This window comes from Osmia lignaria, chromosome 6, assembly GCF_051020975.1.
Source record: "Osmia lignaria lignaria isolate PbOS001 chromosome 6, iyOsmLign1, whole genome shotgun sequence".
Taxonomy (NCBI): domain Eukaryota; kingdom Metazoa; phylum Arthropoda; class Insecta; order Hymenoptera; family Megachilidae; genus Osmia; species Osmia lignaria.
In genome coordinates, this window is record NC_135037.1 from 1,749,216 (window position 1) to 1,773,236 (window position 24,021).

The window sequence follows — 24,021 nt, forward strand, 5'->3', positions numbered from 1 at the left end:
TGCAAGGATAGTTCTAAAAAAAAAATATCCTAAAACGTTTATGGAAGTTGGACCAAAGTGCGTAGAGAATGCGTAGCCGCGTGATGAGTTTGTTCTATACGGTGGTGTCGGTAATGGTTTCGTTCTATTGGATATGGTTGTCGATATAATACAAAGGCGAGGGGTCCTGACCGCATGCCACCATAAACTGCCCGAAATCACGAGGTCGTTCGATTTTACGGGACTACCTTTTGGAAACATTCAGATAGTCACGTACCAGTATACAGGCGACCGAAAAAAAAACTTTAGGGAAACGGTATCGATCGAATTTATGGTAGCTAATTCAATTATCGAGCATCCTCGTGATAAGACGTCTGATGTGTTATCTTGGACCTTTACTAGGATATAAGGAATTCAGAGGGATCACGTTTGTTGGATCAATCTCTGTGCGAACCTCTGAAACCTTGCTGTTTCATCGCATTGGGTTCGATGAGAATTCTGAAGGAATTCCAATGAATTTCAGGAAGAATAAGTTATAAGAATAAGAGCAAGGAGAATCGAAGAATTCTATGGAATTCTAAGACACTTTCAAATAGCAACGATTGCAGAAGGAGGATAATAAATTCTTCGTGTGGATTAAGATCGTGTTAAAGCTCGTCAAAGAATTTATCACCTACGAAGCTATTTTTATGGAAACGTAAGACCGACTGATCCTCCAGCACGTCCGAAAGGACACTCGCAGTTGGTCAAACAATAAAGACAAATCATTCACTTCCGAGATCAACCACGTTTGCTATTATTAATCTATTCAAATCCTCAGGCAGAAATTCTCTTCGTTTTAAATTTAGGAACTCAGTAGTTTAGGAATATGGAAAATTAGAAATTTAGAAACTTAGGAACTTGTAAAATTGTAAAATTAGAAATTTAGAAACGTTGGAATTTGTAAAATTGAAAAATTGAATATTGACTCACCCAACATACGAATAACGTTTCTCTGAGCAGTAGTCTTCCCTCTTCCGCTTTCGCAATGATTCAACCCAGCTGGTAAGTGATTCCTCTTTACGGTGCTGGCTGTCAATAGTCTCGATCTCCTCAGTTTGATCGCGATCAGGATGTAGAGAACAGTAATAATCGTCATGGGTACCACGAAGAACAGCATCGTTGATATTTCGAACGCGTGATCTATCAGAATCCACTTAAGCGAGCATCTGGCGCTGTCCGTAATCACTGAACCATTGTGACCGTAATCATAAATGACCCCAAATTGAATCGCTTGCGGCACAGCCAGGCAAAGAGCCGTGAACCATATCGCGATCACAAATTTCACTGCTCGAGATAGTTTCGACATCGTGTGGGAGATGAATGGGTGACAAATCGCCACGTATCTGAAATTTCATTTATAATTCTTACAATTTTTCACGATTCTATCCAGAGAATCTATGGAAAATGAAAAGATAATATGGGAAATTACATTAGATGGGAAACAATTTGATTGAGAAGAGTTTTGGAATACGATTCTAAACTTTAACATAAAGAATAAGGGTAATAGAATACTATGTTAAAGGTTCTCTGATTTTATGGAAGAATCAGTTTTACTTTCACGAAAACCTTCCCACGACAACTCGGCGTTCCTATGAAAAGGTTTATCTCACAAAGAAACTTCTTTTTTGTGCCCGAGAAAGCAGTGTCAACTTATCACGTTGGAAACACTTTTGCACAAAGCCAACCTGCTTCCATATTTTCAACGCCGAGGGAGAAACAAGCAAACAAAGAGAAATAGAATAAAAAAGATTGAAACCCTTGAAGTAACAGTTATTTTTTTTAATAACCTCCTCCTTTATCGAAGTCGGTTAAAAATAACTAATTTGTTGTTTAATCAGCGAAGTTTCAATAAAATTATCCTGAAAAATTGAATATTAATAATTGTATTTGTGATAGAAAATTATTAATAGGATTTCAGAGCATTGACCAAAAATTTCATTAACATTCGTAGCATCTTCGGTATACCAAATGGTAGCCATTAACACCCCATAATAAATCACTAAAGTGTCAATCAAACACCCTATATAATAAATCACTCAAACGTCAATCATAAATCAATGTATAACGTATCTTCTTCAAACGTTTACGTGTATCTATTCCAATGTCTTCCATGATTTTCCTGCTAAATCGTCGTTCGGAAGAAACAAAGACAACAGACCTTTATTTCTACGTCTGGCAATCAAATAGAATAAAAGAGCGTCCTGAAAGAGAGGCACGTTTCTGTTTGTGTCGAAGTAGGTAGGAAGGGTTACTTCCGTCAGTCCTGAGAATCTCCGCTTGACAAGGGGATGACATGTAACCATACACCCCAGAAAGCTTGATGCTTTTAGATGGGAACCGTTTTATGTCTATACTTATCGAGAGAGAAACGCAGGTTTCTCTTAACTGCGTAGCCAAGAGAGCACGATTTATTCGTTAGATAATATTTGTCGAGTAAGAAACATTGACGTAATTAAATAGGGGTCATAATGGAGCCGAACCTCCACAAAACGTCGACTGACTTTCCTTCTGTAGAGTCTTTTAAAATTGGGACAAATATTTGGAACGTTTCTATTGTAAAGTTAGAGGAGCTAGTTACGTCAGTGACAGGAAAAAGAAATTTTTGTTAAAGAGGGTAATTTAGAACGAGGTGTAACTCGTTGAGGATGATGACTCGTCAGGTTGAGAAATTAGAGAAAAGTAAACAGGACGGTTATTCTTGTCGTCAACTCATTCTGTTTCACGTTTCTTGACACGTTTATTTTCGTTTAATGAAGTTTCAGTGTCAATCACCTCTTTCTCTTTGCTGCGTATATAGATGTAATAATAGAAATAGAAATGTTTGTTGAATTTTTAAAAGTAGACGACGAGGGTCTATTACCTTAATTATTTCAATTGAAAGAAAAAATTTTAATAGCCTTGAAATTTTTTATGTAATTCTCCAAGCCTTCAGAAAATCACAACAACGGCAGGTAAATACAATAGATACTAAATAAAATAAATAACAACGTAATCACTTTTCTTCCTGTATTTAAACAGCAATCGATGTCACCTATTTTTCTACCCTCCGATATATCTATTTTCATCGGGAAACCATAGAATCTTAACCATCTCCCATAAACATCTCCACTGTTACTCTCCCTTCGAGAAAAAAGAAAAGAAATGGAATAAAACAATTCTATTTCAATATTCAAGAAATTATTGATCATCAGTAAAATAATTGATACAATTTTTCTATTGCAGTTATATAACATCAGAAACAGCCCTATAAGAAATTATTTGTAACCCTGACAGATTCTATTAATGGAACAAAGTTTTCTTTCGAAGTTTGGAAGAAGAATAAGAAGACGAAGATCGATCAATTTTTATCACGTAAACGTGCAACATTTCTAGCTACTTGTAATTATTGCCCCAAGGGACTATAGGATCATAACAATTCCGGAATCACGAAACCTAACGCTCGGAACCCAGAGGGAACAATTTCACCCTCGATTGGTGGTTGAAATGCTTGTTACGTAACTGTTAGGGGCGATTGGGCTACCATAAAAAGGACCAAATGTAATATACACTTCCTCTTTTGTCTGAAATGAACCCTTAAAAGTGAAAGTGAGTCAAGGAAATTGGGCTTCATAAGTTGTAATATCTTTTGGTATCAATTGTTTTGAAATGATATTGAAAAAAAGGATAATGAAATTCTTAAATGTGACGCGGAACACGGAAATATTTCAATGCTAATAAAATACTTGGATACTGGATGTGTACTCGATTTTGGGCCATTCGAGTATTCGAATGTTTAAATACCTGGGATATTCTAGTATCTAAATATTTAAGGTATTAGAGTACTCAAGTATTTTACTATTTGCTATATTCGATTACTCAAGTATTTAAGTATTTACAATATTCGAGTACTCGAGTATTTTAGTATTTACTATATTCGAGTATTTAAGTATTTTAGTATTTATTATATTCGAGTATTCAAGTATTTTAGTATTTGCTATATTCGATTACTCAAGTATTTAAGTATTTACAATATTCGAGTACTCGAGTATTTTAGTATTTGCTACATTCGAGTATTTTAGTATTTGCTATATTCGAGTACTCAAGTATTTTAGTATTTATTATATTCGATTACTCAAGTATTTAAGTATTTACAATATTCGAGTACTCGAGTATTTTAGTATTTGCTATATTCGAGTACTCGAGTATTTTAGCATTTGCTATATTCGAGTACTCAAGTATTTAAGTATTTACAACACTCGAGTACTCGAATATTTTAGTATTTGCTATATTCGAGTACTCAAGTATGTTAGTATTTGCTATATTCGAGTACTCGAGTACTCCAGTATCCGAATATTCCTGCTAATTTGAAATAGTTATTGGAAAATGGTTACCAACCTTTCGACGGTGAAGGCGGTAATGGTGAGGACAGTGGCATTCGCGGACGTCTCCGCGGCGAAGCTTTGAATAATGCAAAAGGCTTCGCCGAACACGTACGGGAAATGCGACCATATGTAGTACATCTCCGGTGGTAGGCCAGATATCAGCAGCAATAAATCAGACACAGCCAGGCTGAAGAGATAGTAGTTGGTGGCGGTGTGCATCGACTTGTTACGCGCTATCACTACACACGTGGACACGTTACCAACCAGACCGGTGAAGAAGATCACCGCATAGATCACCGTGATCGGTAACACGATGTACAATGGATCGCGTCTCATCGAAGAATCTTCACGTTGCAAGAATGCAACAATCGGGCTTGTATAATTCTCAAACGCATCGGCTGCAACTAATAACAATTATAATGTTTTTTAAATTATAATAACAATTTTTATTTTATACGTCAGCGATGATAATTTTGCAATTAGAAATGATTACCTGTAACCAATAAATTCTCTTTCCCAGATTGATCCATCTTCAGGAACGAGCCGACGATCGATCCTTCCGGATCCAACGACTCGTTCATCCCGTTCGAGATCATTTCTTCAAGATCCAATCAGTCGTCCGAGGCTTGTGTAAACAACAGCTAATTCACTGTTGATCCAACGATCTATGGATTAGTCCCTGCCAGCATCGTTTCCCGTTTTACTTGAACTTTAAGCTAACCGGTGATATTTATTCCCGACGAGGAAGGTTCCACGGTTCGACGACCATCTTGACTTCCTCGTGTCCCTCAGCGTCGATTAACTCAATTTCGTCCAATTTCAGTCCACTCTAGCTAACTTACGGATCGATTCCTCCTGCGACTGTCTCTCTGTTTTTCATCTAAATGTTCATCGAAACACCATCTTCATTCTTATTGCAGCTATTTAACGCTGTCGAAGGTCTCTTAAACGGTCGTTCTGCAAAATTAACGTCGAAACGGGATCTGGTTATGCTTCATTTGATAGTCTGTTCGATCGAACGTCGAAATCAATTGGCGATTTTGAAAATAGATCGTTCGACCGGCATGTAGACGCTTGTTTCCTCAGGGACGACCGGGCGACGAATGGAGAATGTCGTTCGGACTTGTACATATTAATAGAAAATCGCCAATGTGGAAGGACGGGTTTATTATGCTTCCTGTGGTACAGTGCCGAGCACAATAGTCTTCCTTAGAGATACAGAAGGAAACTCCATTATTTCCATGCAAATGTTTATTTAAAATTTATTCTATTATTAACATTGAAATTTTCAAAATTATAGCGAGTGGTGGTGCCTTCTTCCCTTCATCGCCAATTTCCTTAGGGAAGTCTACCGTGCTCGCTGCTGTACACGTGTCGGTACAGAATGACCAGCACTCTTCAGTGACACTTCCGGTTGAACGCGTTCACTTAGCTAGCGTGACTTCACTTATTTAATTACTCTTTTTAACCAAACGATGTAACCATTATTAATATCACATCGTATCGAATTATTGAAAATTTATAAATTTCGTCGGTTCATTTTGTTTAAATAATATTTTTGGTCAAAATATTCCCAAGTTGTTTCGTCAAATTGATCAACCGATCGCGTAAATTTGTGCGACATAATAGTCAGTTTAGATGCTTATCGGTCAAATTGAAACCACGTTACACTGGTGTAATTATGTTCCAACTGGATCTAGTTGATCTGTAAGACCAAGTATGTATCGATTATCCAACGTAACGATCATTCGATCCGTGAGATATTTAAGTTTCAAGCCCCGTTAGAATAAAATTTTATTATCTAGAAAATTATAATAAATAATTTGAATAATTTTTATTATCCTGATTTCTTTGTATAAGTACTTATTATTTTTTCACGTTTGTGATAACAATTGTTGCTAATTAATTCATATCCTCTGATATGATTTTCATATAAAATAATGTAACACAATGAACAGCCTAGTGTTTCATTTATCAGGAACGATGCAGTTTCACCCATAATGTTATGATAATCTTAAAATTATTTTTAGTTCACTTGGACTGATTCGTTTATTTTAATCTAAAATTGCATTAAACTTTCAGTATTATCTGCTCGAAACAACTGTTATCGAGTTTCTGGCACACTTTCATTTTTTCGATTTCTTTATCAATATCATTATTACGCGATCATCACGCAATTTTCATATTTGTCATCTCGAATGAAAGTTCAAGAAAAAAGGAAAAGTTTGTCGACCTAAATTCAAGATGTTTGTTATTCCTTTTTTATAGAAGATTAACACGCGATTACAAATCGTTCATTTATCAAAATATTAATGCGTTGATTACTGTGGGTGATCGCTAATGAACGACGTTTCAAATTCTATATAATTGAATAATTGATAACGAAATTTCAAATTCTATATAATTGAATAATTGATAACAAAATTATTATAATTTTTTTTTATTTAACTGATATATAGATCAAACGCTTAGATGAACCCATCAAATTCATAAAGTTCCAAGTAAACAAGCGAATCCGAAATATGTACTATAAACTTGCTTTTTCTCCATTCACAATAACAATCTGTTCTTTTTTCAAGTAAAATGTTATCATTCGAGAGATTTGAAGTTCAAGTTACAACAGCTATTTCTTCAAATAATCAATGAATTAATCTTGCTCGGTTCTTCAGTTATCATTTAATATTCACTCGTGTCTCAAAAGCCTTCACACTCGTTAACTTCTTTTCGCATAATGATTAATTAGTAAAACTTGCAGTTTTATCATGGAATGTATCATTTTTCTTCGTTTCCCTCGATCATTAGTTGAAAATGAGGTTCTTTGCAATTCTTATTTCAAGGTAGCTTCTGAATAATTTACCGATCGATTAGAGTCTAAAAAATAGATATGCTTCTTCAATCACTGTCAAACAATCTAGTTTTTTCAATAGAAAAGGTACACGAATCGGTTTTCAGCTATCTCGTTTAAATTGTTCGCAATCGTTTCTGTTTTCCAATTACTGTCAAGCCGTTCGCTCAGTTTTCAAATGAAAAAGAAAAAAGGGAAAAAAGATACAGATTCACGTTTCTATTGGTCCTTCGTATCTTTCAATGTTACTTTACTTCATTAATCAATTTTAATTCTATATAATCTTAGCTCGAACCATCTTTTATCCACAATGGTCATCCACTTTCCAGGACACTTGAAATTTATGATTTTAATGCCTTATTTACTTAATCCATGGATTCAATTTTAATTGACATTGTACACCTTAGTATACATCTCTAAATTCACTTCAATATCTTCATATTACTAATCAATTCTCTTCGTTAATTTCAATCCTCAAGCTCCATCACCTCGCAAATAGATTCAATTCTCGAAGACCAATGGAAGACTGTTCCAATCTAACATTTCAGCCCCTTCATTTCGCTAATCGCTTCGATTCTATCTAATTTCAATCTTCAAGTTCCATTCAAATTCCTGATTTTTTATCGATCAATTAACCGTCGATCGAGGGATGCAGGGTGAACCCAAACAAAAATTAAAATAAAAAAGAATTCTCCATTCGTGGGTTAAAAATGAGAACACAACCCAACGCGCAGATGAGAAATGATAAAATCTCACTTGTCAATGATTCTTCCTCATCGATAACCGATTAAACGTTTCTCTAAACCGAACGATCCTCTTCCATTTCTCCTCTCGAACAGCGTCAACTCGTATCACAAGTTCGCACGCGACTGAACATTCTTCTTCGATCGCGGAGCTTACGCTGACTGAACGAACTGTTTAATCGTCACGGGAACGGTTGATTAATTTCGCATCTGGCACTATTTCGAGCTAGTAAGCTGGTTTCGCGAGCGGCCACGATATAAAGTACACGGATTTACGGTCCGATGTCTCCGTCGATTGCCCTCGCTTTCGCAATCGGCGTTGTTTCCTGAGATCAACGGAAACAAGCTCTCTATTTCTGCCCTTTGTCCCCTCGATCATCGCGGAAACCAAAGCGCTGGTACCGAGTGTTTCGTCAAGATAAGGATCGTTGCGAATTGCACGGCATTTTCATTATTGAAAATTTGAATAAAAATTGAGATTCTGATTCTCGTGAATTTTTATTGGAAATCATTTTCAGAGAAGAAAATTTGAAATAATAAAATTTAGTTTGAAATTTGAGATCTCCGTAAACGATTCCATGGATCGAAATGGAAGTTTAAACGACAGAACTCAGTCCCTAATTCGGGCCATTTGCATACTGAGCATGGTCAATTGAGAAACTTTGAATAAAAGCAATTGCATAGACACTATAATAGCTGTTAATTAATGGTATTTTTAGAAATAGAAATTATACTAATTGAAATCCTCCCTTCATTTACTTTTCGATTGCATATTATCTAATATTAAGCATCTGAAGCGTTTTGTTTTTCGACATATATTATGGAGAGTGTTTCTTCGATGAGAACTTTGTTTATGCAAAGCTGGATGTTTATGTTTTGAAGAGATCACTGTTCATTGAAGGTAACGTACACAAAAGTGTTTATGTGTTAAGTCGCAAAATCAAATGGATACGTTACACGTATTTCGAAGAAATAAATTGAAGAAACTATTTGCAGTGTTTTGAAACACAAGTTATATTGAAGTTTCTCAGTCATTCATATCAAAAGAAAATCTTCGCAATCATTCACCGAAGCTTCAGAAAAGGTAAATGATATACACATAACCTACATGCGAAATATTCTTCAAAAAACAAATCGTATTCATGTCCAACGAAAAATCACAGGTACTTTTTCAAATGTCACTATGCAAAATTATTTATACAAAAATTTCTGAACGTGCATGGATCGACAAAATTTGTCTTGTTATTGAAGAAAAAAAAAAATCACGATCACTCTTTAAAACTTCACAATATAGAAACGGTAATTTAATTTAGAATTATAAAATATTTCTACCAGGAAAAATCACGATTCATTCGATCTCCAGTAAAATTTCACAATTATTCACATTTGACATCACTCTTTGACATTTCACTATGTAAAAATACGAAATATAAATTATAGAAATTTTCGAAGCAGTAATTAAAATTTAAAAATATATCTATCACATCGTTAATGAAAATCACAAAATTTCACAATTACTCACTGAGTTTCCGCGAACCGGAGTTCTTCCGACAAATCCACAGAGTATCAGAAGATCGCGTGGCATTCATATCGAACCAATGACAATCAACTGAAATCGAAGATTCCTAAGTCGATGTATACAAACAGAAGGTAAGAGGGGGCTGGTCCCCCGAACAAGTTTCATAAGCCGACCGATACCCACGGGAAGCGAACGCGTTCTGAGCTTGTTCCAGCGCTGCCGGGAATTTGAAAGAGGGATCGCGCGGCATTAAGCTGTCCTCACAACAAAATATCGCCTTTGCACCTGCGTCTTTCGTCTCGTATCCGTTCGATCGCCGTCGCTTTTCACCGACGACATTTATTAACCCTTTACCTTAAAATACCGTGCCACCCTTCTGACGCAATTCCAGACACGACCGATCCAGCTTCTACTTCTATTGTACGATAAAATCATTAATTCGGCAAATTGATATTTTTATTTGATCAAAAATTGATATTCCAAATCCACGGATCGAGTAATTAATTAACAACGCGGAAGCAAAAGGTCAAGACGACTGAATATAAAATATAAATAACGATTCGGGAATTCTTATTATAAAACAAATTTTTATATATACATTTTTTTTATAGATGAAAGATCAACGAATGTTGACATATTGTTCTTCGTTTAAAAAAAAAAAGATGTAGATAAATTAATTTGAATAATGATTTTCAACGAATTCATGAAATTTTCATGATTTTTTTTCTCCTTGACACTTCTTGGAATTCTGATATTTGAAAACAATTGTTCGTTTGTAAAGGTCTTAGATTAACGAAGGGAAAAGGAGAAAAAAGTTGCAGCTCACCTGTTGCACGTTTTGTTGCTAATGGCCCTGTGTTTCTTTTTTAAAGCTAGGTCTTATCGAGCGGAAACGATCATCCATGGAGTTTCTACCCTTGTTTATTGCATACGTGATGCTCTGCACGCCGACGGGAACGATGGTCATCGATTTTCTTCGATTCCGAGAACCTAACCTATGAAGAGGGGTTTTAATTCCAGAGACAGGATGTACATCACCTGTTGCACATAGTGCATCAGGACAAACGGAACAATGCATCATTTAACAGAATTAAGGTAAAAATATTTATACAATAATACGTTATTATATAAATAGTTCATTAGTATTTTTAATATAAAATGACTGTTTGCCAGTTATATCAAGCAATGTTATCGTATTATGTACTGGAGGAAATGCTTCCATCACGATGGACTAATATTTTCTTATGAACTTGATACTTTCTCCTTATTGTTTGAATTGCCAGGCCTATTCGCGTGGATAATTGAAACCTAAACGCGTTGTAATTTGATGAGAAACTTGGATCGAAAAGATATTTGTACGAAGTTTCTTCGTTATTTCTGTGCAAAGATATGACGATAGGAGTGTGAAATATTTTAATAAATTAGTCGTTTTTATTTTGCTTAATTAGAAGACATAGAAAATTCGATTCTAAAAATCATTGACTCTTGGTTACTTTTATTCCGAATTTTTTCTCTTTTTGCAAAATAAAACCAGTCTTTTCAACCTGATTTTGCGAACTCCATTGGTGCCAATTTCGATTCGAGTCGCGTGGAAATTTTTCTTCCTAAACACGCTTCGTCATAATTCCTGAATACAAATAGCTGTTTCGACAAATATTCGCCAACGTTTACCGTTCAGAAAGACGACAATATCCGCGGTGCACTCAATGCGTGAACAACGTGAACTTGCAACCTTTCATAGGATTCAACGAGGCTATTCTGGGAAAAGGTATGGATATTCTTTTTCTTGAATCAAGGACAAGGAAAACATGTTTGATATTTTTCAAAACATGATAATAGGAGTTAATCGTTTCATTGAAACAAACATTCTTTGTCAATCGTTTCACCCCAATAGTCGCTCTTTGAAACAAGCAATCGTTCAATCGAATCCATTGACATAATTAAAAACACCATTGCTCATTAAATATGTATACAAGAAATCCACGTGTCGCTGATCGCGTTAGAGGGACGGGCAAAGAACCGTACACGAATAACCGTCGAAAACAGTGTTTAATTATAACAGACAGGCATCGTCAAACCGATTAACAACGCCACGAAATCGTTTGTCTCGAACTGTTGAATAATTAATGGAACGTTGAAAATGTGATTTAGACCGGATATAAGAATCAAACTGATTATTGTATACTTTCAATGATCAAATTCATTAAACTTTGCAAATGATCTCTGTTTGTCCTACGATACTGAAATTCGAACAGTTAAAATTCTGAACCCTTTTCTTCATTTTCTTTTTTTTTTTAATATCTTGAATGGGCGATTGTAACACTTCCGGTGTGTACTTTGAACTTTACACGACGATAATTCGCGGATTGATAAACAACCGTGTTGTTGCAACAACGAATTTTATACATCTTGCTTTTAGACCTGGGCATCCTGCCAATTATAATGCATTCCTGCAATCTTCTCCTGCATATCTTGATTTTACGAAGTTTCGCGAACCAATTGCGAGCAATGAATTTATTGCAAACGAGTATATGTAATTGAGAAATTAATGAAAAAAGAAATCATGTATGCGAGGCCCCTCTTTAAAATTCGTAGTAGGTACGTAGAAAAAACGAATCAAGGTTGAATAATTTATCGACGAGTTATACAATAAAGCAAGAAAATTTTTCAATTCGACACCTCGATTAATATAATATTAATGTCATCAAATTTTTCTTAATTTTTTCCCCTCATTTATTCGATTATATTAAATTCATGGTAATGGCCACCTGTGGCCCCCACGGTATCCAATATTAATCATAACGTGTTAAAATATTTAACTTGTCACTAGTGTTACTTTCGAAAATATCACAGAGAAAAAAGCATAAACTGCTTTGAGGATTTGTTCCACGACCTTTGCGTGTATAATTTCCATTACGAATGTTACGAATCGGGTATGTAATTTTGTAATTCAGAAAATTTGATGAATTACAATCCTTTTTAGAAGAGTTCATCGACCGTGTCCTGACTCAGGCATGAAAAATTGTAGACCTGTCCTCGAAAAGTTCATCGCTCGCTTTTGGTCTAAAAAAGAGCACAATGATACAAAGTTTAGTAATGCGGTTATTGTTCGACCTTAGTTCTAGTAAGTGATCAAAAATAGCCGAAAGTGTATCTTAAAAATAAGTGGCCAGTGACGTGGTTCTGTAGAAAGAATAGGACCACCTATGAGCAGATTTTTATGTTAGAAAATTCTCCTTAATTTTCCTCCTCTGCTATATTTCGTCGACGAGACAGGCTGAAACGAAGATGAAAATTAATTAAACAGGCGTACGACGTAAATTAATCCAAGAGATTGAGAGATATGCTCTCGATGCACGTAAGTTCGCTGTAGTTAGTGTCTCCTTTGACGTTTTGGGTTGATCAGAAAATTTTGATTAATTATTATTTATGAATTAATCTTGAGGTCCTCAATAAAATGGATGGTGGATTCCTATGGGAATTCAAGCATTATCCACGTATCGATTATCACTTCTAAAGTTTCATTTTTCATGAAAGTGATGTGTTTTTCTTTTCAATTTATTTCGTTATTTTTGGCAATCGATAAATTTCGATTAAGGCGGAAAGTTGGCAGGTTCGATGGTTTCCATTATTTTTATTACAAAAGATGACGAATATTGATAAGAAGATAATTGGAATAGCTTTTAGTATTAAAAGCTTCTTCGCCCATTTTCTATTATCATTTATAGTAATCGTAATTCATTCATGAAGTTTATTTTTTGTTTAATAAATATGGAAAAGGAAAGACGTTGAACACGGAAATTCAATCTTTTACCGTTTATTACGGATACTTGATTAAATTTTTACACCTTTAGTTTCCAAACGTTCTGCAATAAAATTGGATGAAGGTGGAATATTGATCGAAGATTCTTAAAAACTGGGACAACCTGTAACATTGTTCTTCTAATAAAGGAGGAAAAATGTTTATAACTATAGAAACAGAATAATTCTTCTACCTTCCATATTTTTCCAGCTAACGATTCACTATCTGTTTTGAAGTAATAAAATCAGTTTGCACAGCTGAACCACAAACAGGAAATTACGATCATTGTTAACCCTTTCGTTCCCATTGTGACCATCTGGCTATTTCATATTGCGCCGTTGAAATACGATATTAGAATAATTTAGAGGCTGAATTCCATACAAAATTTTAAATATTCTATTTTTGTAGCCAGTTCATAATGAAATGTGAAAATTAATTAATCAACGTTACTTTAATGTGATTTTAATGACGATCATTTCCACCATGCTAGTCAAATTGTTAATATTCAAACGGACCTCAAATTACAGACTCCTTTATGCAAATATTGAATGTCACATTAAAGGAAAATTAAAAATTTCAAAACATCATGAATCTTATCTTTTCCGATAAAACCCGATAAGTGCTCGAGCTTTCTATCACTTCATCCCTTGTATGTACATTTCAACTATAAAAATGATTATCTCGATAAAGAGCGATAACGATCTGCGAAGTTTCATATCGTCGAAAGTTCTTCGTAATCCATAGTGGTTCTATTTTTGTAAATAAAGCCGCGATAGATACTTCTGGACGCTTCGTCGAGTTTTCCATTAAGTCAATTAACGTAATGAAAGTATTGCCCTTGGAAACGAATTTGAAAGAAAAATGAAATTGCAATTTGAAAAGTTCTCCAAACCGAAGAAACTCATAAACAGATATTTCCAGTATTTTTAGCTCTTGAAAAAAGATTTCAATTCCATACATTTCCAGTATTTTCAGCTCTTGAAAAAAGATTTTAATTCCATAGTTTTCCAATAGTTTCTCAATATCTTTATCGGTGCCACCAGATCCCACGTTCGAAATTGTTATTCTGAGCTTACCGAAATCGATGAGTGGCAATTTGCTATGCTAATCAAAGGTCCATTCAGCGACTGAATGGCCAGAGAACGACGAAAAGTAACAGTTATTATGGACTCACGTCGTCGGGTTCTATTGAAATTTTTCGATACTTGTTAGTCCTCAATGGCTATTCTTCGACGAAGATTGATCGCCGATAATGAATGGACGTTCGACTTTTCACACATTTGGAAACTTCTCAATGAAATAATAATTACCTGCTTGAAATAACGCGTTCTAATGTCACCGACGTTAGATTGAAATTTGAACAGGAAGTAGAGGGTTGAAGTTTCTTAAAAAAAAAAAAAAGCGAAGAAACGTTTTTCGAACTTTCCATTTGTGAAAGCAAATGCATGGATTCTCAGGTTACTTTTATCAAAATCAAGAACTATTAAAAGTCGACAAGCTTTTGCTCTTTCGAGGTTGATTCACGTCGATCGAACGTTTCGGATTACCTCAGAAATAGGGATAAAGGAACAAGTAACTGGAAATTGGATATAAGAAAGTTTGGAAATCGAAGTTCATTTTGTTAATTAATAATAAAATTCTAATATATCTAAGAACCTTTAATACAAGTTTTTTAAGTGTTAACTATTTTTCTTTTATTGATCCCATCAGGAGCTAAAAGTTTCGAACATGGATTTACTTAAATTCACCAATTAAGCGAAAAAAAGGTTTTCCCGTATTTCCGTGTTGGATGTCGTCCAGAAGTTTTTGTTTTTCTAGGAAAAAGAGGAAAAGATAATTGGAGAAGTTCTTTCTCAGCAATGTAACTGGGTGATTAAGTGTCGAATTAAGTTTTCTTCAGCAGTTTTCCCGCAGACCGCACGTTCTTTTGTGATTTCTTTATTTCCAACACGTGTTGCAATTGTGGAAAAGTTAAATGTATTTTGAAAGAAATGGATTTTACTTAAAAAAGAAAAAGACTGAACATCCAAAAAATTTAAAGAATTACAGTACATCAAAATAAAATTATGATACTCGTAATAATACCACGATGGAAGTTAAGGGTCATTTATGTCACGGATGTTAGATCTACGGTGAAATCTTTCATTTTAAGCCATCGTGAAAACTCGTAACCGAAGGATAATCCCACAATTGAGCTTCGATATTTACGGAAGCTCAATTTCGGCCTCCGTTTGCTCAACGAATCAATTTACGTGGCTCGTTTTGTCAATGACAGATCAATTGGTGGATTATCAGATCCCCTGTGATGACGAAGCAATCGATGAACATCAGAAAAGGGAACTATTACACTCGAGTGTCTTAAATTGAACGATTCAAATTTATCTGTTTACCTGTTTATTGATTTCTTTTTACACGATCCTCTGATGCACCAAAGTCAATTCAATTGTCTAAAGAAAAAGAACAATTGCGAAGACTTTATTGATCATATTTGATTGTCTTCTGGTGCATCAAATTCAATAACAGAAGAAATACAAAGAATTGAGCAAATAGAAAATTGATTCATCCCATAGATGGTTTATTTGTTAAAAAATCATTACAAACTTTGCTGCATAGAAATATAAATTCTTACAAAATGGGTCAAGTGGAGAAAGTTAAATGCATGATTTTGTAAAGCTTCATAAGCATTCTGTTTATTCCTGACAGTCTTCTCGGTCACAATTGACCCAATTACCATCATTAAAATATCATTTATAGTCTTCAAAAATCACCTCAAAATATCAACCTTCGTTTCTCTTCGCCTTTGATTCAATTTAAAAACCACACATCACATAGCCCATGAAATCTCCATAATAACACACCCCTAGTTCTTCAGCAACGATCATCGAACAAAACATCAATTAAAATCAATGACTATCGTTTGACCCTTCTAATGACCTTCCTCACGTGTATTTAGCCAGTTATCCAACTTCTCACGATTCTTTGCAAGCCATTTAATATTATTCGACACCGTTTCCAAAGCTTTAGCTCGGTTCATGGCTCCAGCACCAGCTTCAGGGTATTTCGCGAAGAACGCTTTCATTTCCTCCAAACGTGTCTCCGTAGCGAATGTCTTTGTGATCGATGGAATTAGCGAACCTAGGTATCTGTCATTGAGAGTGTATCTGTCCACCAAAAATCCCCAGTTGGATCGCACCCAATCCCAGACCAGCGGTGTCCCTAAAGGATTCTCAGAAATGGCTGCTAGACAGTTCAAGAAGTCCTGAGAACGTACGTAATTTTCATCCGTGGCTGACGTGATGAATCTAAAATGAAAACACAAAAAGTCAAAAGAATTTAAATAATGATGATTTATTGTTGCAAAGTGCTTGGTTGTCGCTCTATAGTTCAAGTGTTAAATAATGGAAGATTTTGTCTTTGAATGGATTGAAACGTTCAGGAATGAATGACATACTTGTTCAAAATCCAAACCGATCGTATCGCAGTCAATCCGCGCAATAATCCCAGCTTCTCTGCGGAGTCCTTTTCAGCGACGAATTTATCGAAAACGGCGTTCCAAGAAGCCTCATCGCCAACGTGATACATTCCTAAGGAAAAGAAAGAAATTTGCAATTGTGAAGGTTGAATTTTTCAAACGACAAATTTAATAATTTTTAAGGATTCTACCATAGTAATATACGAGATTACGAATGTCAGGATGCGGACGAGTATCTTTAGGATCCTGCAACCAGCTCTTGAATAATTTTCCAGCGTCTTCCAGACACTTCTCGTGTTCCACTGAACAGGCCAAGCCAAGTATTGTCGTTCGCAGTTTTCTGAATAATTACAATAATGATATATCATAGACAGAGAATAAAATAGGAAAATATTAATCATTTTTGACGTACAGATGAATACGATCCTCGTTGTTCTTCACAGACCATCCTATCTCCTGGTAAATGGGGTTCACCAAATCTCTTACGTATTGCTAAACAAATATATTCATTTCGAATATAAAATTGTCCTCGATGAAAAGGAATTCAAAAATCTACATTGCAAGCCTCCATAATTTACCTTGAATTTCGACGATGAATTGGTTGCCGACATCAAAGTGTCAATGGCTGTCAGTTTGGAGGATGCAACACTCCATGGAATAGCATTATTTTCTTGGGACAGATACCCAGTCATGTTCATTGCTATTTCGTATTCAAGTTCTCCAGCGCTTGCTAAGCTGAACGCGTCTTCCAGAAGGTGTGCTCTATCCGACACTGACAATCTCTATAATACAAATCACGTAGTTCTAAAAAATTAAAAAGAAACATTTCTTTATATAATATTAGAAAAGGCAGATAATTTACTGTGTGAGAACATAGAAGAAGTTTGTTCAGAACGTTCCATTCGGTTGTTTCGTAATTGACCCGATAATATCCAACTTGATCCGCGTTGAATTTGATCCATTCTTGAGGCTCCTTGAACTCAATCAATACTGTGCAAAAAAATATATAAATTTCATTTGATTTTTCACTATTGTAAAAATTATAAAGAAGATTAATTACAGTAACTGGCATCCTTGTTGAACCACAAAAGCGCAGGCTTCGATGTTTTATTTGAGATATAAGTGATAGGAATGGTCCACTTGTACCTAATTAACATATTTAATTAATATTTTTGTGAACACTCAGCCTGTAAGGAATTTTTAATACCATTTACTCACCCATATTCAGACTCGGAAGCGTCAAATTCAGCATCGGAATCAGCAAGGAACCGTTTCTGCGTCAACATGTAATTATTTCCCGTTTTCTTCACATTTACAACCGGGAATCCTTTCTGTCTAGTCCACGTGTTCATGATCGCCGTCACGTTCAATTTATCCGGTGAAGCTTCTTCCAATATCTTGAAGAGATCCGCTGTCTCAGCATTGTGATACACGAATTTGTTTAAATAGGTAGCAATGGCACCGTAGAAGACATCGGGCCCTATGAAATTTTCCATCATTCGAATGACCGAGGAACCCTTGAAATTTTCAAATCATGAAATATAGATCAATCAAGGATCATGATAATTTTATATGAAAGTACCTTTTTGTAAGAGATTTCATCGAAGATCGCTGTTATCTCGTCAGGGTTGCTGACTGTCTGAACGATTGGGTGAGAACTCAATTTGGCATCTGTTACAAACACAGAGTGCATTTGTTCGGTGAGAAACAGTTCCATCTGAAATAAAAAATTATTATGTGGAATTATGAATTAAAATTCATGGTTCCTGGATATCAATAGGTTGATAAAAACCTGGAGAAGAAAACTTGACTAACGTAGATGGCTAAAACGTGACAAAAAATGAATAATTGAATTTATTTACCAGACTCCAACCAGGGAACACCCCATCAGCACTTTTGTACTGCATGAAGGAAGCAAAGCCCTCGTTTAGCCAGAGGTCGTTCCACCAGGACATAGTCACTAAAAAATAATGAAGAAGAAAATAAGATCACCCTAAAATTTCATCGTGGCTTTTTTTGTAATGGGACCTACCCAAATTGCCAAACCACATATGAGCAAACTCATGACTAATTACAGTAAGAATATCATAAGTTTTCGAAGTGGAAGTCGACTTCTCGTCGCTCAGCAATCTCGCTTCTCTGTACGTAACAAGACCCCAATTTTCCATCGCACCGGATACGAAATCAGGAATGGCAGCCATGTCTGGAAAATCGAACTCGTATAAAAATAGTATCCACTATCCTCCAGGTCTCAAAGATACCCACCGAGTTTAGGTAAAGGATAATCGATTCCAAACAATTTGATATAATATTCAATAATCTTCACCCCCACGTCAAGGGCGAAGGTGCCTTTGTGTTGCTGGTCTCTAGTCGTGTATACGCTAACCGGAAATTGACGGTCATTCAGACCGTTCGCCATTTTGGTGACCGCTACGAAATCGCTAACTATGAAACAAGTTAAATACGTGGACATTGGCACGCTTTTTGCAAATGTCACCGTCGTTAATCCCCGAGATGGCTCGTTCATCTGTGTACACTGGCAAATTGAAATAGGATATTACTAATATTTATAATTAAACGGTGATGGGGCGCTATTGAAGGGGTTCTTACTTCAGCGTTCATGTTTGATAGGGCATTATATTCGCCAGTTGGATGGACCAGTTTAACAGTGAATTCTGCTTTGAATGCTGGTTCATCGAAGCATGGAAATGCTCTTCTGGCATAAGTCGGTTCAAATTTCGATGTGGCAATATATCTACGAAAAAATAATAAAGATTATCTTAGATTTCTTTAAAAAATAATCAAAAATAGATTATCTAAGATTTTTCCAAAAATAAATCCACCCGCCTGGTTCTATTTTGCGAGTCCTTGTATTTACTGGAATAAAATCCGACTATTTTATCCGGCTGCAAAGCGCCATTGAACTCGATGCTCAAATTATACAATCCGGAGTGAAGTTCAACCTTAGTTGCGACCACGAACATTTCGTGTTTCGGAACTTGCACGATATCCGCAACCTCGAGTTCATAATTCTCTTCCCGATCGTATGTCTTCAGCACGATGGATGTGATATTCAATTCTTTCTGATGAAGGGCTATAAAGCTTCTTCTATCCAGTACGACAATCAGGATCGTGACTTTTCCCTGATACGTGCCCTTGTTCAAGTCCGGGTGCAGATAAATGTCATAGTGCAGGGGTTTCACTTCCTTCGGCAAACGGAAGGATAATTCGGACATGGAATCCTTGTTCATAGTGGCCAAAGCTGGAAAAAAAAAGTTTCTTGGTAAAATAATACCGCGTCGAGATATTGTCCGGGGTCGATCAAACAGTGTTTTGCATTCTCGTCGTGAGATTAAGATAAAAGTGTTTGAACGAGTGAGATAAGCTGACAATACCGGTGGAAAATTCCTTGGTAACGAGCTTGCGGCAAAAATAAACGGTTGGAAGTATTTTACCACGGGGCAGAAAGTAACACTTTGAGATTAACGCCATTTCTGTACCCTGTTGATGAGATTTTAATTATGTACTAGGGATCATCTACGAAACTGCACGTAATTTTCAATCATTTCTATTTTCTTTCAACTCGACACTAATTTTATATTTAAAATTAGTTAAATTTTTATTTTTATTTTGTTAATAAGTTAGGAATTTGGAATTTTATGTTACAGCAGGATATTTAATATTTTGTCTAACAGAATACGTGTATATGAAACATGTTATTGGAGACGGTTTTAAATTTCCCGCCATAAGTAAACCGGTGTCACGAAGCTACTAGGAGTAACACGGTGAAGATTCACTCACGGTATTGATAGCTAGCTGCTTCTACTTTTTGATCCACGAGCACCAATAACGTAGCTAGACATGTGCAAATTAGGCTGAGAACACAGCAGAGGCTGCAGGTGAAGCAAACGAGACCGCTTTCACGATGCGTTACTCTTCTTCTTGGTGCTGAGTAAGCGACACCGCGATGCTCAGCGCCGCTCGAACTGCGTTTCGTCGCTTTCGTCGCCATCCAGCGCGCCTGCGTTACTTACGAATAAAACAAGTTCCACCTGTAAGATCACGTGCCTTTTCGGATTAATTTATTCCCATAATCTTGAGAATATAACAAAGAAAAATTGTTTTCGCGTTGGGCGGTTTTTGAATTTGATTTTTTCGGAGGGAAATGAAGATCAGTCGAGAGGCGGGAAATTTGAATCGATTAGAGGGAAACTGAGGGAATGAAAAGGAAATTGAAACTTTAATACATTCTATTCGTTATTCCAAGTATTCTAATGTTCCAATATTCAACAATTTCAAAATTCTAATATTTTAATTTTCAAAATATGATTTTTTCACTTTCAAAATTTGCACTTTACAATTTTTCTTCTTAAATTTCTCATTGGATACTAATGTTTATACAACGATTACATAATCCTCGGAAAGTAACATATCCAGCAAATATTGAAAGAAGAAAGACAAATTTGTCATACAAACGACATTTCACATTATTTAAAGTTGGAAAAACGGAACGTGCGTCCCGGAAAACTTATACGCGAGACCCCGTTTACGCAACCATAACTGTCAACACTGAATGAGTTCACTATGATTATTGAATTAGTCTTTTCTCGGAGGATACCTCGTGGCCCAAAGTGACCCGCAAAATTGAATAATCGTCGACAAGAGGTGGTTAACTTAATTTAACTTACTCGTGAATAACCAACCATTTGCTGGATCACCCGTTCCTATTTTATACCGTTGATTAATCTGGCTAATCTTGATGATCGATCGAGGAATCTTTTTATCATTTATCTAAGAGATACGTTTTGATTTTTAAGCTAAAAATAAAGATTTAAGATCGAAACCAAACTGAACGATTACAAATTGGAAATTTAAGAAAGTAATTTTCAATTTTCAATTGAATAATTTTCATTCGGACAAACAAATTGCATTAGACATTTTAACATTCTCTCTGTGTCTTATTTATTTTGTCCTTCGAATTAGAGTTTCATGATTCAAGGATACTGGTTAAAATTCTTGTCACCGTATGTCTTGTCAATCTGTGTCATTGCTTTTCCTTCGACCTTTTATTTTGAGGATGCTATTTGTCAATTTTTATTGCTAATTTGTATTATCATCTTATTCATAATATGTTGCCATTTAACACATTATCTATTTCAAATTTAATGCTATAAAATAATTCAAAAAGGGTGAAAAAATTGAATTTAGTAAAAATATAAAGGAAAGTACTTTTTCTTAAAAATTTCAATTGCTAATTTTCAATTGAAACGCTATATTACTTTCATAGACTTTGGTCCAAGATTGACCCAGTTCCATCGTTCCAGGGTTAACATATTGACTAATGATTAATGATTAATTAATGGTTCACTTTACCTGCGATCTCCAACGATTTCAAACGTTCTTTCACTTTCAATTGAACCTCGAGGACAGCAGATCAATCATCACTTTCCTGTTGTTCTTCGATCGGTTATCGAACAAAGACTGAAAGAAACTGACCGGTGGTAAAACGACCACTTCTCTTGCTCTTAATTGAAAGTAACGGGAAGACTAATACATGCATATTCTCTGGTTAATTGGTTGAAATTAATAACGCGACGTTCTGCATTCATTAACCCGGTCTCTGTGAAATCAAGAAAATGAATAACCTTGTACATTATAAACGATAACCTTAGCGCATGATTGAAAACAAACAAAACAAAATAATTTTCTCCTTTTATTTGTTTTATAAGAAATTGGTTACATATTTTTAGTGTAAAATTTGATTAGTGTCGATTTTTTTCAAACTTATTGTTAGATAAAATCAATTATAAACGGAAAATTTAAGGATCGAGAATTATTTTGATTAAAAGTAAGATTTTTAATAAATCATTATGTTTTCAAAAACAATTTTATCTCTCAATTCACGTTTTATCGGCACTTGATTATTACCGAGATAAAAAAAAAACACCAAGTTACTTTATATGATTTATTTACCAGCAAACTTTTTATTCTTCGATGAATAAGTCTGTCAGTCCACTCGTTTTATTGCTCATTTTACTGTTACAAGTATTCAGAGAAAGTGTTAGAAATGCAAATTGAAACGTTCTGTCGTGTTTGAAGGCATACAACACCGCTTCAAACACCATAGAGAAAAAGCTTCTGAATGTTGATATTCGTTTTGAGCAAACGTCTAGAACACATCTAGGTGCAAAAGTGGGTCTCCAAGGATCGTAAAAACTTATTATGCAATGAAAATAATTGAGAAATGTACCTTTACACATTGATCCACCCTTCTCTAGATGCAATTCGAGACTGCATAACTAGTTCAATCTATCCTTGACACGTGTTTCTACGAATAACAATAATTTATTTATAAATACACTGAAAATCGTCGATATTGTCCATAGTTGAAAATGAAAATTAAACAACGGTATTTTTATATCCCTTATATTCTACGCTTTCAGTATTTTTCTTTTCTTATACGGAGTGTATTAAATTACCAAAAAAAGAAGAAAATTTTTTCCACTAATTACCACAAAATTATAATAAATAAACTAAATCGATACACTGTACATTTTACAAATATCAAAAATTATTATTAACAATATTCCGTGGTAGGTAACAGGGTAAAGAATGATTTTCAATAAAATCTATGTATTTATATCTACAAGTCTGTAATTTTTAATTAAATGTGTCTTTTTTCAAAGGAATGTCTGTTAGAATAAATAATGCGTATCGATGTGCCGAGACTATACGATAGATAAAAAAGGAAAATGATCAGTTCCATTGTCATAGGAATCCATATTTACGCTTCGAATACTCTCAACAAACTATATTTTTAATTAATATAAAATCAAAGGAAGTACTTCCTGGAAGAAACAATTTCAGCTCTTCCCTAACCCTTTGTATACATAAATTAATCCCCGGAGTGTTTTATCTCGGCAACAAAATAAATAATAATCACCCAATAAAGAATGTAGAGAAAAGGAAAGGCACGCGTTCACCATCAATCGACTTAACAATTGAAAATTAAAAAAATTTGTCGCATAGCGTTCGAAGGTTCGCATCGAAGCGACACGAAATGACCCAGAAGAAAAGTTAATTATTTTTGAAATGTGTATTTTGATATTATAAAAAAATTTTTATTATTCCTATCTTTCGCTGGATGATATCGCGATCACTTTCCAGGATTAAATTAAATCACAGAATCTCTGGATCATTTCGTATACTTCCTGTTTCCTTTCTTCTTCTAAAGGATTCTACATCGTACAAACATGGA

General features: G+C 35.0%; 2 protein-coding genes and 1 long non-coding RNA gene across 8 annotated transcripts in view; 1 reads left to right on the plus strand and 2 right to left on the minus strand.

Moving 5' to 3' along the window:
- Nucleotides 1-9,691, minus strand: part of LOC117601402 (pyrokinin-1 receptor) — a 17,260-nt gene extending 7,569 nt beyond the window's left edge. Inside the window, exons 1-4 of one of the 3 annotated variants that reach the window (XM_034318096.2) lie at nucleotides 9,493-9,691; nucleotides 4,876-5,339; nucleotides 4,396-4,786; nucleotides 952-1,364 (exon numbers count right to left, since the gene is read on the minus strand). In XM_034318096.2, coding sequence (XP_034173987.1) covers nucleotides 952-1,364; nucleotides 4,396-4,786; nucleotides 4,876-4,978 — 907 coding nt within the window. In that variant the 5' untranslated portion in view covers nucleotides 4,979-5,339; nucleotides 9,493-9,691. Of the gene's footprint in view, nucleotides 1-951; nucleotides 1,365-4,395; nucleotides 4,787-4,875; nucleotides 5,366-7,983; nucleotides 8,555-9,492 lie in introns of those variants that run through there. The other 2 variants (XM_034318097.2, XM_076688610.1) reach the window with 2 other exon arrangements.
- Nucleotides 8,669-24,021, plus strand: part of LOC117601417 (uncharacterized) — a 21,536-nt gene continuing 6,183 nt past the window's right edge. The window contains exons 1-3 of one of the 2 annotated variants that reach the window (XR_013062248.1): nucleotides 8,669-9,054; nucleotides 10,362-10,584; nucleotides 11,168-11,257. This is a non-coding gene — a long non-coding RNA (uncharacterized LOC117601417). The remainder of the gene's footprint in view (nucleotides 9,055-10,361; nucleotides 10,585-11,167; nucleotides 11,258-24,021) is intronic. The other variant, XR_013062249.1, reaches the window with a different exon arrangement.
- Nucleotides 15,841-22,353, minus strand: LOC117601398 (glutamyl aminopeptidase). Of its 3 annotated transcripts, none has more exons than XM_034318084.2 (16): nucleotides 22,137-22,353; nucleotides 20,565-20,815; nucleotides 19,611-20,025; nucleotides 19,374-19,518; nucleotides 19,029-19,299; nucleotides 18,796-18,966; nucleotides 18,626-18,723; nucleotides 18,346-18,480; nucleotides 17,982-18,280; nucleotides 17,824-17,909; nucleotides 17,626-17,753; nucleotides 17,342-17,545; nucleotides 17,176-17,255; nucleotides 16,955-17,103; nucleotides 16,743-16,875; nucleotides 15,841-16,593 (listed from the first exon to the last, which is right to left on the minus strand). In XM_034318084.2, exons 2-16 carry the CDS (start codon nucleotides 20,773-20,775, stop codon nucleotides 16,218-16,220), a joined length of 2,901 nt encoding a protein of 966 aa, XP_034173975.2. In that variant the 5' UTR covers nucleotides 20,776-20,815; nucleotides 22,137-22,353; the 3' UTR covers nucleotides 15,841-16,217. The 3 variants fall into 3 exon arrangements, with proteins under 3 accessions (XP_034173975.2, XP_034173978.2, XP_034173979.2); XM_034318087.2 differs by lacking the exon at nucleotides 22,137-22,353 and adding an exon at nucleotides 20,159-20,264 and having other exon boundaries at nucleotides 20,565-20,704; XM_034318088.2 differs by lacking the exon at nucleotides 20,565-20,815.

Excerpts from the sequence above, each read along its gene's own strand:
- LOC117601398 (XM_034318084.2), bottom strand. The coding sequence starts at position 20,775 with ATGGCGACGAAAGCGACGAAACGCAGTTCGAGCGGCGCTGAGCATCGC. Across the intron at positions 17,910-17,981 it reads GCTTCCGAGTCTGAATATGG|GTACAAGTGGACCATTCCTA; the intron begins GTGAGTAAATGG and ends TATGTTAATTAG. Across the intron at positions 16,876-16,954 it reads TAATCTCGTATATTACTATG|GAATGTATCACGTTGGCGAT; the intron begins GTAGAATCCTTA and ends TCTTTTCCTTAG.